The 16,559-nt window shown below is 43.3% G+C and overlaps 1 protein-coding gene across 1 annotated transcript in view; it reads right to left on the bottom strand.

The window, feature by feature from the left end:
- LOC148147388 (uncharacterized) overlaps positions 1-8,740 on the bottom strand; it is a 94,320-nt gene extending 85,580 nt beyond the window's left edge. The window contains exons 1-3 of the mRNA XM_087995610.1: positions 8,667-8,740; positions 4,994-5,097; positions 879-1,328 (exon numbers count right to left, since the gene is read on the bottom strand). Coding sequence (XP_087851736.1) covers positions 879-1,328; positions 4,994-5,078 — 535 coding nt within the window. The 5' untranslated portion in view covers positions 5,079-5,097; positions 8,667-8,740. The remainder of the gene's footprint in view (positions 1-878; positions 1,329-4,993; positions 5,098-8,666) is intronic.
- Positions 8,741-16,559: the final 7,819 nt, after the last annotated feature.

Genomic DNA, 16,559 nt, shown 5'->3' on the forward strand with positions numbered 1-16,559 from the left:
TGTTAAAAGGACTCTCTGTACACACATCTCCATCTTTGGGTCGAATTCTATCCTGAACAGTACAATTAAAATTGTGAATCACTGACAGGAAATGCTGGAACTACCCAGCAGGCCTGCAGTATCTGGGGAGAGGGAAACTGCATGTACGTGGCAACTCAATGATGTCCAGCCAGATCTTTCTCCCGAGTGAAAGGTACTGCATCAGAAACAGGAACAATACAAGGAAAGGAGAAAGGAAGCTTGGCATTGGGAAAGTAAATCACTTGTGGTCCTGATAGAGCATCGGGAACATTAAACTTTTTATGTGGGTCCTGATAAATTGCTGAAATCTTCACATCTGCTGTGATTATTATTAATCATCTAATTAAAAACTTCACCAAAAACCTTTCAGTTTTATCAGATTACAATTGAATCTGGTTAGAACAGACATTGCCAAATCTAGCTGGACAGGAACTAATATTCCTGTAATACTGGGAGTACTTTACCTGTGAGAAATATACTCTAAAGCTTAAAGAAATGCATATTCCACAACCTGGGTTTAAAGCCATCGATCCTTTTCATTAAGCAGGCCATGAAATTAATTGTGTTGCGATGTACAATTATCATTATTTATAGAATCAAAAGTTTTATTTTTAGTGTTCATCTGGTGCTTCATAATATAGCCCAGGCCTCCCATCTCCCCCTCCCCATTGACTGGGGACATCTCTGAAGACAGGGAGCAGCACACACCCTCCACTCACACTTTCCTCGTCCTGTGGTTGTGGGAGAAACAGAGAAAGCCTGGGCCTATGTTTCTATTTTATTCTTTATCTGTGATAAATAGAGTCATAGAGTCACATATCTGTGATTCACAATGTGTCAGTTATTATTCTACTCACCACATGCTCCTTCAGATCCAGTAAATTCCAAATAAGAAGCATTTTCCATGTGAACTGGACTGAAGTCTGATTGATTTATGTAAATAATGTCTCTCAGCAACGGTGAACTCTTGTGTGAACTGCTATTGGTGAGAGTGAAATGTTGACAACATTTCCCTCCAGTGGACATGGCAGTTAGATACGACTTTCCAATATCACCACGGGTTATGTAGAGTTGGCCAATGGATCCTTTCCAGGTGATGCAGATTTCTGATGAAGCTGCAGGTGTAGGTGCTGCAGGATCTTGTGTCCAGGAAGATGAACCATTCCCAATGAGATGAGCTTCTATTTCTAAGCCTGTTTTCTTTACAGACACTTTCAATGAACACGGGTCTGGGCCAATGTAGTGATGAGATTTATTAATGTGACTGTTCAGGTATCCACAAACTGTAAACTCAGCACCAACTATCGCTGCAAATACAATCACAAGGTAAGCATTAATCAACACCTGAGAAATTTTCTCAGAAGCTTTTTAAATCAATACTGTGACTTTGCTGGAAAATTGAGGGAAATTCCACACCAATTGCATAATCAGGAATTGATCATCAGTAACAACAACAACTTCTATTTTCATAGCACCTTTAGAGGAATAAAATGGTCCAAGGCCCTTCACTGGAGGGTTCGCAAACAAAACTTTGATGCCGTTGTAAGGTCTCATTGGTATTCATAAAACGCAGGTTAAAATATTAAAACATTTTTATTGGTCAGGATTATATAAAGATGGAGTCATGTTTTGCCAGACCACTGAAACTAATTACAGAGAAGTTTATCATCAAAAGCTCACAACCGATGCCACCAATCCACGTCTCCACTTTTTGAATCTAACCAATGCTTGTGAGTGAACAAACCACTTTTGAATGGGGCTCAGCAAATAGCGAAAAGGGGAGCAGATAAAAAGGCTAAAATGTTATGAACTCCCAGTGATGTCTCATGGCATCAGGTTAAACTTGGGCAAAGAAACCTCCTGCCAATAACCATGGACCATCCACCCATTGGCTGATGAATTGGGACTGCTCCATGTTAAACAGCACTTGGAGGAAGCACTGAGGGGGGCAAGGGCACAATATTAGGAGCTACAGATGCATCTGCCCATGACAGTATCACGAAGAGTGAGCAGTACACAGTCCCTGTGGAGACAAAGTCCCGCCTTCACATTGAGAATTACCTCCCGTGTGTGTGTGGCACTATCACTGTGCTAATTGGGACAGAGTTCGAACCGATCTAGCAACTCAAGACTGAGCATCCTTGAGGCACTGAGGGTCATCAAGAGCAGCAGAATTGCACTGCAGTACAATCCGCAAAGTGACGGCCCGGCATATCCCCCACTCAACCAGTACCATCAAGCCAGGGGATCAACCTGGGTTCAATGGAGAGTGCAGGAGGTCATGCCAAGAGCAGCACCAGGCATACTTGAAGGTGAGGTGTCAACCTGGTGAAGCTACAATACAGGACTACTTACATACCAAATAACATAAGCAGCAACTGATAGACAGAGCCGAGCAATCCCACAGCCAATGGAACTGATTGAAGCTCAGCAGTCCAGCCACACCCAGTCATGAATAATGGTGGACCATTAACTCACTGGAGGAAGAGGAGCCTCCACAAACCTCCCCAACCTCAATGATGGAAGAGGCCAGCACATCAGCTCAAAACATACGTCTGAAGCATTCACAGCAACCTTCAGCCAGAACTGCCAAGTGGATGATCTATCTTGGCCTCCTCCAGGTGTGCCCACCATTACAGATGCCAATCTTCAGCCAATTCGATCCCCTTCACGTGATGTGATCTATCAAGCTGGATTTGAGTTTGAGCTCTGACTTATCCAGTAATAACATCAGCTGCGATCATAACAGGGGTCTCCTCCAGCCATATAAAATTCAAACAGACACCAACAGGGTGAACGCAGGTTAACACAAGGTCTCAGGGGGGAGGCAGACGAGGAGATTCAGGAGGATGGAGTTGTCAAAGAGATGAGAACGAGGATCAGCTACAAATGATATGAGGTCAGAGCAGAAATGAGGACATTACAGATGTGTACACAGGGAGTCTTTGTGATAGGGAGAATGTGGGTTCAGAACCTCAAATCAGAGGTAAATGGGACACTGAGTTGGGGAACAATTTCTTTTCCCTCCTGTTGTCACGGAGACAGGGCGAATTGAGGAGCAGGTTAATAAATATGTGTGATCAGGTGAAGGGGTTGAATAAATTTCAGTTAGTTAGGGATTAAATTTTAATCATCCCAAGCAAACAGGAATCACGGATGTACACAGGCAGCTTGAAACACAGGAGCCATATTATCAGCAACATTCATCCATCCTTGGGTGAAGAACACACAGTGTCTGTGTCATAAATAATGTTGTAATATGTTGTATAAAGCTGGGAGTTGGCTGTAACCCAGGAAAGTTGATTTTACATTTCATGATCTGACTCGCTGTCCTTGTATACGCATGAAAATATATAACTGTTTGACCTGTTTCCTCAATCCTCCATCAACTTATCAAGTTGTGTGATAAAATGAAGCCACAGTCAAAGGCTTTGATCTTGCCAACACTGAGATGGAGGAAGTTATAGCTCTTCCAAAACAGAACCCTGGAAAAGGGATCAGGAAATGTAAAGGCAATAGATATTACCAAACAGCAAAGTGAAACTGTGAGTTTAATCTGTAACTTTGATGAAATGAGCTTGCCTGAGATTTTGCACTGAAAGGGGATCGCATGTTCAGAGAGTTCACAATATTCCCTCCTCCTGACGTGTCTGTTCCCTTCCTCAGCCTGAGCCTGTCAGCAAGGAAGAAGGTCAGGAACAGAATCTCATGTCACATCCTGCTCACTGAGGAGGCCTTTCACCAAACTGAATGACTTCGCTGCTGGAGAGCTTATTGGACTTTGGCTGGAGGAAGGTTCAGGATTCAGGAGGATAAATGTATTTTTCCAATTTTTTATTCTGCTTTTGAAGTTGTTATAACCAGGTGTGTGAAGGGAATCAACTCCCTGTTTTTTCACTCCTATTACTCAGCTGCCAAAACATTTATCTATTTTGTTCAGCAAACAGTCATGGTCTTTCAATCAAAACAAAATTAACAATCACTACAAAATGAAGGAGTCCATTATCAAGATTTTCTTGAATGAAAAGAGGACTTTTATGACTCACTTAATTCTCGAACCAATCATTAAAATTAACACACACATACACAGAGGTAGAAAGTTCAAATAGACAGAAATAATATTCATGCAGTTGAGGAGCCTTTAGACACCTTGTGATGTTAACTCTTAACCTGAAATCAGAGTTTAGTGACTTTTATCCTCAACAGTAACAGAATCTGTAGATCTTTGAATTCTTGGTGAACAGTTGTTTCTCGAATTTACTTTTTCACTGGGTGCTGTTTCTGAGATAATGTTAGAAACAGAAAGGGGGAGAGAGAATTCCAGCTCTTGCTACACAAATTCACTTTTCATTCTCTCAGTCCTGATGCTGAAAAGCAGCTGTTGAAATACAGTTCAGTGTGTATTCTAGAGTCGCGATCCTTTGTTTTTTTCAACCAGTCTGATTGATTGGTAACTCTTGCATCTCCCAAAATATTAAAGCAACACTCACAACTGTACTAAATGGGGAGTAAAAATCTCTGAATGGTTGCTCGTTACATTTCTTCAAATAAAATGGTAATTTCACAATAGATTGATTGTTTCATACGAATGGGTTTCATGAATCTTGCCAACCTTTGGGCAGGTGGCCCCTGCAGCCATTTTAGATTCATGTTTTTCCTTTTTGTCAACCGTGTTACTCTCTGAAAGGTCTCAGGTATAACAAACTGATGTTAGAGGTGAAAGGTTGATTGCCCATCTTTGTCATTACCATTACGTACTGCCACATTCAGCTAATTCCTTTATCACTGCAATTGTCTTAATTTATTACTTTACCTTCTATTAACCGTGTTTGTACAGTAAAGCTCTGACCAATGTTCATACTGAGGTACATGCACAATCCATCGCATTGGATCACCAGCCTCATACAGCATTGAAAATAAACTGGGGAATTTCAAAGAAGTGAAACAAAGGAAGTGCTGAGAAATGAATTACCTTTCCCAATGTGAAAGCTGAAGAAACATAACAGAAGGCAGTGACAGTTGATCAGTCTGTGAAAGGAGCTGGTTTTGAGAGGCATCTTCCACTGGGTTCCTCCTCTGGAAAATCAACATTGTGAATATGAGAGCACAGGGTGAGGATCACACAAATGATGGTTACATCCAAAACATGCAAAATTACATGGAGTTAAATGATGACCTGTCATTGTCCCAACACCCAGTGACACCAATTGACAGGATGTAGCTCCCATTTGAAATCACCGTGATCGGTGAATTTTGGGGGAAATTATTGAGATTTTGATGGAGAGAAATCCTCAGATGGAGTTGTCAGGCTGCTGGGACTCAGCTGTGAGTGACCAAGTGAAACAGGGACTGATAGAGGCTGAGGGCAGCTCATCTGTCCTTGTTAGTTCATGGTCTGAGGAGATCAGAGACCAGAAATAAAAATACAGGTAGTCTGAGCTCAAAAGTGAACAGAAATGTTTGGAATTAATCAATTTGAATTGATTGTCATGTTCCATCAATTCTTCAGATATAGATTTGGGTTGTAATTCCCTCAGGTTTTCAAATAATCCCAGAGCTGGCTTGGGTATTACTGTGGAAAAGCTTGTGATCCAGGGAGTTAATGTGACATTTGTTCCAGCATTCACCCAAATGACACTCTCCCTCCGCCCACCATCTCTTTGTTTGGGTGATGTGAAGCTAATCCCCCTGCCCAATACCACCCATCATTCCCTGTTTTAAATACTCTCCTTCCCCTCCCCAGGTGGTTCTGGATGAGCAGGGAAGGAGTCACAATAATGTTGCAGCCATCGTACAACCCTAATCTTCATTCTCCTCATGTTTTTAATCTTTCAGGACCATACGTTATGGAAAAGAGAGAATCAAATTACACCACTGCAGAATATTTAGGGCAGGAATCAGACCAGCCACAATTACTGGGCAAATAGATGAATAATCAATTTAAAACACACATGATTATCCAGACCATAACCGACATACCTGCTACTGGCAACATATGGTTTATAGGTTTGGGGGAAGGTTTGGAGTAAGTGGGTCAATTGTAAAATTGGGAATAGGGTCAGAGGTTATTAGTTCAGATTAGGTGTTCAAGTTGGAAATCAGGATGACTGATGTGAATTGGGTTTTGGGCTGGGGTTTGGGAGTTGGGGTTAATGCTGAGGGTTTTTAGTTAAGGAGTGGGGATGGTATATTAGTGAAAGTTTAACCCAGCAAGACCAGCTGCCTCATTGTGACACCAGTTACTGTTAATGCCACTAATGTCAATGCTGTCGACATCACAAGCATTCTGTAAAGGAATGAACAATAGATAAAAAGGTGTGTAATGGAAGAACTGAACTGGGATGGAGCATTTAGTAAGGGGTTTCAGAATGATACTGAACAAACCAATTTCAATGGTCTGAACAATATGAAAATAATTACTCAATACAGCACAGAATGGTCAGACATAAGAATGTAACTGTTTAAAAGTTTAAAGCGAGGGTTTTATACTACACTAGTCAAATCTTCCTTGGATTTCTGAGTTGCATCTTGTCAACAAAAGCCAACACATTCATTCGTTAAACAATGTTCAAAAGGAATATATTAATAATATTTGAAACATGGTAAGGCAAGAGAAACACAAACTGCTCAATTGGAAATGGTATTTCCAGGGAGATATTGTTAATGTCCCTCAGGTACGAATCTGTCAGGATGAACACCGAGTACGGCTTCAACTAAATAACTGACTGTGGATGAAAACTTCCAGTGAGGAAACTTCCATTTTAGAAAACAGGAATTACAATTTATGATGAGTCTACATTTGTTCTGATTGAGACAGGCAGCATGCAAACTACACAGTGTCTCCTCACTTCAATAATGTCAGTGAGCAGCCCAGCCCTGAATCAGACTGCACAATCAACAGGGGGCCGGTAAAGTGTTTGGATCACCCATCGCTCAGCGAGACCTTCACATTTAAAGGTTACTACAGGGCATCCACAAACTTTGCAACAACAAAACTCAGTCAAAGCACCTGAGTGCTGAGTGGCCATTGGATGGCTGTCTGTTTAAATGACCTTGTTGGGTGTTGTCTCCTTGTCCACCAGCTCGGAGTGATGAGGAGAGGGCATTGACTGGACCCATGGTCTCCACGTTGGCAGGACATGCACCAAATCAGCCAAAGAGGCTGTTTTCATGTCAGAATCTGCTGTATATTTCCAGCTCACCCAGAACATGTCCACACATCTGCCCTGACAGGAATGGGCTGGAGTGGAATTCTACAGCCCCTGTCTCTACCACACCTCAATTAAAATACTCATCAAATAGGCTAAGTAGGTCATGGAAATAACTTGTTGATTCAACAAATGATAAACATCAGGAATAATCTGCATAAGCAACAAAATGAAAACAAAATCTGTGAAATGTGTTCATTCCAAGCCCAGACAGCCAGGAGCTAATTGTCTAATATGGAGGGTGGGCTTTACACACACATTCCATGTTAAAATTGCACTGACCACCTCACAGATGACACCAGAATTATTGACATGTTCCCCTTCCACCAACATCTTCTTGGGGATACTGGGGTTAAAGTACAGTGTGTAAAACCAGCAGCTCCATGAGCAGCACTGCATGGTCAAGAGAAAAATGGCCTGACTGATGTTTGTCTGAATTTGGGCAGTGGGCCAGATAGATCCCTCTGACAACATAGTATTCAATGGAGAGGTCAAAATGTAATGGTGAATCCATGTGAGACCTCAGCAACACGGACAGTTAGACTGCATTCACTTCATGTTCACACCACAGCCTCTAGATCTGTGGAAGAAGCATCCATTGCCCTCTGCCCTAAATCACTCACATTGGGGTGTACTCAGGACCCTCATCATTGTGAGACACAAATATCAGTCTAGTCAGCCGTCCACTAAACAAAACTGTGACCCTGCAATTCTAATTCCAATGATACTGCTTTCTCACTGTCTTGGGAAGTACACACAGTGACTCAGAACTTATGATGGACAGTGGATAGGAATTTCTGTTCTTCAGAAAGTCATCCTGATCTGGAACCAAGACCCAGCCTTTGTACAGACTGGATGACTGTGTGAGTGAGTCATATCGACATCCACAGAGAGTAGAAGGAGTATTACTGTGTTCATACAGTCCTCATTCCAAATCTTACACAGGGCAGTGTAGGAGCTTCTGAAAACACAGGGACGGCAGGTTCCAGAGTTACACCCAAAGTTGTGCACCAATCCCACCCTCACCAATGTGATACCCTCCTGTAGGTCCCACTAACCCTGGCAGGGTCAGTGTTGGAAGGAACCGTGAGGGACAATAACAGACCAGGAAATTCAGGAACAGTTTGTGCAACTATCCATGAAACAGTGCACAGACAGAGGGTCACAAAATACTTCACACAGAATGTTCTCCGCCTTCCATTATAAAACCTCGATTGTATCAATACATTTATGTTCAGAAATTTGCCAAAAACAGAAAAATATACAATTGCCCTGAGCATTCCTCACACAACATGTATTATCATTCAGGAAGACTCGGTTAATGACAATATATTAAAACAAGCAGGTTTACATTTCACATTCGACTTTGTCAACCTGGACTTAAATAGTAAACATATTCCGATTAAAAGCATAAATAAAGTAATACCAGCTCCTTACCTGTGGCCTGCGGGTCCTGGACATTGAGAAACTGACACACAATGTGGGAATTCTATATGTGCTAGAAATTTGCCTGTGCAGGTACTTTTGCATTGATAACCAGCGTTATTGATTTCCTGGAACAATCGGAGCTGAGCTCTGTGTGCACCAGTCTCGTAAACATGGAAATATGGAAAATGTGGCATTGACGTTCATAGAATCCCTTCTGTGTGGAAATCGGCCCTTCAGCCCAACAGGTCCACACTGGCCTCCAAACAGTATCCTACTCAAATCCATTCCACTCCATTTACCTCAAACTAACACATCCCTGAACACTGTGGGGAATTTAGCATGGCCAACTCACCCAACCTGAATTCCTTTGGATTGTATGAGGAAACCCACACAGGTACGGGGAGATTGGGCAAATACTACACCGACAGGCACCTGAGGCTGGAATCAAACCAGGGTCCCTGGTGGTATGAGGGAGCAGTGCTAACCACTGAGCCACCGTGCCATCCCTAACATTGAGCTGGACACAGGCCTGCAGGAAATGTTATCCATTGATGGTTCAATAAAAAATAAGGGAATGTTGAGCCAAGTAAGAGGTGAATCCAAATATGTCAAAGGCAGCACCATCTTCTGATGTTATCGATCACTGAGGGAACTCATGCAGTCAGTTACACTTGGGCCAAGCTTCAATGTTGGGGCAGTCTCAGAGGAGATTCCAGTCAGTGAATGTCCTGTGTGGAGGAGGAGAGCATTGGACACAGAAATAATGAGCAGTTTACCCAAAAACAATGTGGATATAAATCTTCATGAAAAGAATATTTCAACAAACAGCCATCTGATAATCTTTAATTCCCAGGGCACAAACTGTGACTCTGACTGAGAGAGTGGTCACCCTGAGCTACAATCAATGAGACAAGTTGTTTTCCATCTGTTTGCTCCATATTGCGTACTGTCCAAGGCAGAGATCGGATGCTTTGCTGCTGCTGACAACAGGAACAGCAACAAGAGAATGTACAACCTGGTACAGTGCATGGACAACAGCATGGGGAGCTGGCAACACTACAACAACAACATGTATTTAGATAGCACCTTTAGCAATGAAACATCCCAAAGTTTATCACAGGATACTTTGAGGGAGGAGGGAAGGCAGTAATTTGGAGTGGGTGGAGAAATCGATTGTTGGGGAGAAGAGGACACAGATGAGGAAATACAGCTGTGTAAACTCACTCCAATTCACTGAGCAGGGTCAGGGATGGACTGGAAATAATCCTGAAGATGAGGAAGGAGGAGGCCAAGGATCGAGGGAAATAATGTAATGACCAACATCCATTACTTACATTGGATGGGGTGAGATACCTGTGCCCATCCTCCACCTCCATCAGAAACACAAAGTCTGACTGTTCTGAGTTGTTTGTGTCCCATCCATGAGAAGATTAAATACTGTGAGGTGGGCAGTGGGAAAGTGACTCAGCTGCTCCTCCCTTGACTGGGACTCAGACTCGAATGTGTCAGATTCAGATTGCAACCTGCCCTTGTGTTGGACTAATGGATCCAAAGTAAATAATGGAGAAGGAACTGGAAATTAACACTTAGCTCGAACATTTCAAAGGCAGGGAGCCCTGTGGATGTTTGTACCTATTAGAAACTAGGGAGGTATTTGTCATGGTTCTCCTCCAACTAAAATTAGCAAGGATTTGGGAGAGGATGTGAATATTCAATGAGTTCAAGGTAATGTCACCACAGGCTGAGTGGACCATTGGAGAGAGTCATCTGGTCCTGGTTTAACCTGAGGGTCACCCTGCACAGGGGGAGGGAGAGGTTGAGAAGAAGAGCCCTTTATGGGAACCTCAATTCATGCAGGAATTGAACCCTCACTGTTGGCATCACTCTGCACTGTAAACCAGCTCTCCAGCCAACTGAGCCCCACTGTCAACGTTCAAGGATGTTTCTGGGAACTTTGAAGAACACAGATTCATGTCCAGAGTTCAGTGGAAAGTCTCAGCTGTGTCCTTTCCCCATTTCTCTTTCACTGCTGTCCTCGGGACCAGAGAGTGATCCCCCAGTCCAGGGAATACCTGCTGGAAATCTGGCTTCTGGATAAATGTTAGATCCTTCTGGTACACTCTTATTGAATCTCAAGTAGGATAAGCCTATCATACTACAACAGAAACCTTCTGTCACTCTCTAAGGAGCTGTTTCTCCAAAGGGTGCTGGGACAGCCCTGAAACAAGAAGGAAAGCCAATAACATTTGTATCCCGGGCTCTACCCTCAGCTGAAACCCGATATACCACATAGAAAAAGCACTTTTGGCAGTCGTGTAGGGATATGAGAAGTTCATACATATTTCTCTGGGAGAAAGTTCATCCTGGACATTGATCACCATCCACAGGAGCAGACCGACAAGAATCATCTTCATAAAATGTCAACAAGACAGAGGTTATTCTTGAGGTTTCAGAGTTATGACTCCACTTAGAAATACAAGCCAGCAAGAGAAATGGTGCTGACAGACTCCCCATCTTGATTGCTGCCACAGGAGAAAGATGAGATACAAGTTCTGGCTGTAAGGATCCATCACCTCCTGAATATAACACCCTCACAACTGAGTCAGATGAGAGATTAGACAGCAAGGACAAGGAGCTACTGTTGCTGTGTCAGTGACGGCCTGATAGGATACAGTGAGCACAGCCAGTAAAACGGCAGGACCTGTCTATCAGACATGATAACGTTCTGGAAGCTGGTCTTACTAGTCAGACCCAGAATCAACATCCCCAACCCAAAGCAGGCAGAGCATCTGCAGAAGGTACGGGAAGGTCACACGAGAATAGAAAGACATAACCCAAGAACCACCTCAGCTGTCAATTAGAAAGATGTACACAGGCATTATAAATATAGTGTTCAAATCCAGACAGCCAGCCTATGAGAATGAATAGCAGCCAATGGGGACAATTCATGGCTAACAACTGGCTGTGTGTAATAGCAGACCATGTAATAACAAGGCCTAGTGTGTGGGGGTTGGGTTGGGGTTGGGTTTCCTAAGCTGACCATTAACACACCTTTGTCTGTCTGACTGTCCACCTCTCACTTTAGGCTGTTTCTTCACCTGTCACTTACTCCTCAACCCATCCCCAACCCCATCTTCTCTATAAAAGCCAACTTTCTCCCAGCTACCATCAGTTCTGAAGAATGGCCACTGGACCCGAAACATCAATTCTGATTTCTCTCCACAGATGCTCCCAGACCTGTTGACGTTTTCCAGCATTTTCTGTTTTTGTTTCTGTTTTCCAGCATCAGGATTTCTTTTGTTTTTTTTATTGGATCATAATTTTATTAGTTTTAAAATAGTTTAGAAAAGGACAGACCTGATCCAAAAATTAAAGTTCAATATTGGAGTGAGGCCAATTTTGATGGTGTGAGGGAGGAACTGTCAAAGGTTGATTGGGCAAAGGTTCTTCACAGGGAAAGGGATGGTTGGAGCTGGGGAAGCCTTCAAACATGAGGGAACAGATGTTCAGAGACAGGATGTTCCTGTTAGTGCATTGTGTAAGGCTGGTGGGTACAGGAAATACTGGATGAATATAAAAATTGAGGCACTGCTCAGGAAAAAGGAGGAATATGTCAGGTATAGACCGGGGGATTGCGTGAATCCCTCGGGAAGCATAAGGGCAGTGGGAGGATACTTCGAGTGAAATCAGGAATGGAATGCAGAGAAATTCTACAAATTTATATCCCCAAGTTCCCAAGCTTCCATGTCCTTCTCCGTCGTGTCTGCAAGGCCAAAGAAACAAGCCACCCATCGTAATCCCACTTGACAGCATTTGGTCCATTGCCCTGCAGGTTAAGGATGAGATGCATATCGAAATGCATTAGAAATTAGTTACGGATCATTGCTTCTGCTCTCCTTTCAGACAATGACTTCCAGACTCCTACCCACTGGATTAAAACACTTTTCCTCATCTCCCCATAGATCATTGTCCCAATCACTTTCAGTCTCTGCCCTCTTGTCACTGATTTCTGCTAAATAGGCCCTTTCTATCAACTGTACCCAAGTTCCTTCATTTTGAACATCTTCGTCAAACCTCATCTTAATATTTGTCTTCAAAGGAGAACAAGTCTCGACAATCCAGTCCCTCCTCATTGCTGTATTTTCCAGTCCTGGCAATATCCTTCACTCTTCTCTGTGCCCTTTCTCATAAAATCATCCTTTCTGTGAAGTGGGCAGAACTGTGCACATTATTCCTGCTGTGGCTGAACTAATAAAGAGAAGGTTTCCATGTACTTATTTAATCACCTTGTTGACCTGCCTTGCTCCCTTTAGGGGTCTGTGGTCATCCACTCCAAGATCTCTCAGCATCTCTGTAGCTCAATATTCTCCCATTTGTTGTCTGTTCCTTTCCCTTGCTTGACCTCACCAAACACACTGTCCCACACTGGTCTGGGTTAAATTCCATTTGGAACTTTTCTGACCAGCTGACCAGCCCATTCCATTCAAACTTCTCTCTCTCTGGGTTTATCACATCTGACATTTCACAATCCTCCTCAACTACAATGTCTGCATCAGCTGCTCTCTTGTTAAGACTGAGACAATATTCCTGAAGAACTTTGCCAATATCTTTCACCCTTATGTCTGGGTTTCTTTTATGGGTCATCCTTTTTCTTCCATGATCCTTTTAATGTATTGATAACCCATCTCCCCATTCACCCTGATTGTGCTTGCCAAGGTCCTTTCTTGCCCTCAGTTTGCTTTCCCTTGTATTCTCTTTGATTTCTCTTTGCACTCTCCTACCCCTCTTAAATTTCTCCAGTGTGAGTTCTCAGCATCAGACATAATTATTTACTTCAGTCAGACACTGGTTAGACGTGATGTGACACACCTTTGGGGCAGGTGGGACTTGCACCCAGATCATTCTGGCCCTGAGGAAGGACACTGCAGCTCTCCCACAACACCCCTCGGTATTGGATAGAAGCTTTCCTTTCTGCCTTATGTTATCCCCATAAGCTCCTTGATATCTTGGGGAGAGTGGGTCTCAAGATTTGGCCATTGTCCCCTGTTTTCTTTATGGGAACATATTTATTCTAAAACCCTCGAATCTCCCACGTGAATATCTTGCAGCGCACTGACACTGATTTACCTTCAAGAACCTGTTTCCATCACACATTCGCAAAATCATTGCACAGCTGACTTTCCACCTCCAATTGAGAATTCTTCTAACTCCTGTTCTATCGCTGTCCTTTTCAGTAATTATGTAGTTACTACTCACTGGTGACCCTGCATCACTGCTATTGGCACTTCCATCTCCTGCACATGCTCAGTTCCTCTTTTTGTCTCATTGTAGGACAAATTAGCCAATAACCTGATTGAGAGGCCTGAGCCAGGAAGGGAGTGATGGATATCAGGCTCCTCACTCCCTACAGGGAAAAAATTCTGGAATTAGCTGGAGAAGAATTTACTTGCTCATGTGGGAAGAGGGAAGCCTGTATGTCGCACACACTGACCCAGCTTCATTGGGCTGTGCTTCCCTCACATTAACACCAGGGCTAATTGATTCTGAACCACTCCACCCACCCCAGAAGAGGAATATCTGCTCCACCCACTTTTCATCTGGTCTCAGCCATTTTTGCTGCTGTTGTGTAATTGATATTTGAGCTTTTGTGATAAAGTTCCAATTTCATGTTCTTGTGAGAGACTTGCAGGCTGCTTCTGTGTGAGAATATTTTCCCTCCATCCTTCATGTTACCTTTTGTGTTGCTGCTCCTGTGTGCCCTATGACCTTACAGTGTCCCCCTGATTCCTTTGAGCACCTTCAGGTTACAATTAATGTGCACACTTTAGTCCCATGGGCAATGAGTTTTTAAATTCCAATGTCCTTGATGGCTTTGCATGATCATTGCCTGGGAGAGCCAGTCCCCCTCTGATTTCATCCTTCTTCTCTAGAACGTCCCCCTGTCCCATCAGCATTCCCCTAGTGACTCTATGCAATGAAATCCACCCCTAGGCATGAGGAGCTCACTTTCCCCACGTTACCATGACTGTCCCCGATTAGCTCCCGACTGACATTGAGCAAAACACAAAAACATAGAGGATAGGAGCAGGAGGAGGCCATTCGGCCCTTCGAGCCTGCTTCACCTTTCATCATGATCATGGCTGACCATCCAACTCAATAGCCTAATCCTGCTTTCTCCCCATAACCTTTGATCCAATTCACCCCAAGTGCTATCTCGAGCTGCTTCCTGAATACATTCAATGGTTTGTCACCAGCTACTTGCTGTGGTAATGAATTCCACAGGCTCACCACTCTTTGGGTGATAAAATGTCTCCTCATCTCCTTCCTAAATGGTCTACCTTGAATCCTCAGACTGTGACCTCTGATTCTGGACACCATCGGGTACATCCTCCCTGCATCTACCCTGTCTATACCTGTGGAAGTCTCTAAGTCTCTATGAGATCCTCTCTCATTTGTCTGAACTCTAACAAGGACTGAGCTGAGGACTGACAGTGGGCCACCCCATGGGTCTGATTTGGAGGGACGGCCGTGACTGAACCTAGCACAGCCCTGACTGATGTCTCCACTGCACCCTGACTGGTCTCCCTGTAACCTGGGGACTGGCTGCCCTAGGCCTTTGGGATTGATGCTGGTCCAGTCCATGGACTGCAAGGAAATGGATCTCTAGCCTAACCATGTTCCACATCCTGGATTGGAATCAGACCGATCCCTTGACTGATTATGGATGAAGGTCAAGGAGGGTGATGACCATGGAGCATGCAGGGATACTATGCTGAAGGCAGAGATGGCTGATGGCTGGGACAAGCAATCAGTGAGGTGTAGTCTTCAGGTTTACACATTGGAAATTTGTGCTGTCTTGTTTTTCAGAGAAGGGGAGGAGAATTGTCAGTGTCACATAAATGAGATGAGTTGGAATAATAATAAGATGCAAATGCATCAAAATAAGGTAGTTACCTCTCAATAGCGAGATGCTGAAGGATTTAAGGTTGAAGTGAAAATTACAATCAGTGTTGAGATTCTGATGCCTCTCCATTTTGTCCCGTCGTTTTTGCCATTGCTGAGGTCACACCAAGATGAAGTGAATTCTGTCGTATGTTTAATTTCAAAAGCAAAGCAGATTGGAAAACTTTTGGAGATTGGGAAAGGATGATGAAACATCTTGAGGAAGAAATTGGGGCATTGCAAGGGAACTAGCAAGAAATAGTAAAACATAATAAAAACTTCAACAATTAGTAAGAGTAGCTACAGTGAGCATTCCAGGGTGAAGCTTGAGAATAAGGGATGGGAAAGAAGGTGGTCACAAGGCATTTAGAAGATTACAATACAATCAGGCAGAGTCCAAGCTTGGGTTTGTTAGTGGGAAACCTTTGACAAGGTTACAAGACTTCTTTGATCATGTGACAAGCAGGTGGACAAAGGGGAACCAGGAGATGTGGTAGATTTGTATTTCCAAAAAAAAATTGAGTCAGATGCCCCATAAAACTTTACTGCACATTAAATCCTCAAGGTGATGGGGTAATACATTAGCATGAATACACCATTAGCCAACAGGGTGTTGGGATAAACAGATTAGTTACAGTCTGAAAAGGTGGAGCGAGTGAAGTACCATAGTAATTAATGTTGGGCCCTCAAATATATATGATCTGGGTCAATTATTTTCATTAAAAAATTGACTGTCTTGTAGCAGGATTTCCTGACACTACAAAGATAGGTTGGCAAGCAGGTTGAGGCAGCTCCAGGGTGTCTGCAAATGAATATTGATGAGTCAAAGTACAAAGAAAAGGCACTGGAGAATAATGTGGGAAAATGTCACTTTGGTACGAAGATTAGATTAGATTCCCAACAGTATGGAAACAGGCCCTTCGGCCCAACAAGTCCACACCGACCATCCGAAGAGTAACC

Source organism: Chiloscyllium plagiosum, unplaced genomic scaffold (genome assembly GCF_037043375.1).
Source record: "Chiloscyllium plagiosum isolate Xiang-an unplaced genomic scaffold, Cpla_swu_hap1 HiC_scaffold_17, whole genome shotgun sequence".
NCBI lineage: Eukaryota > Metazoa > Chordata > Chondrichthyes > Orectolobiformes > Hemiscylliidae > Chiloscyllium > Chiloscyllium plagiosum.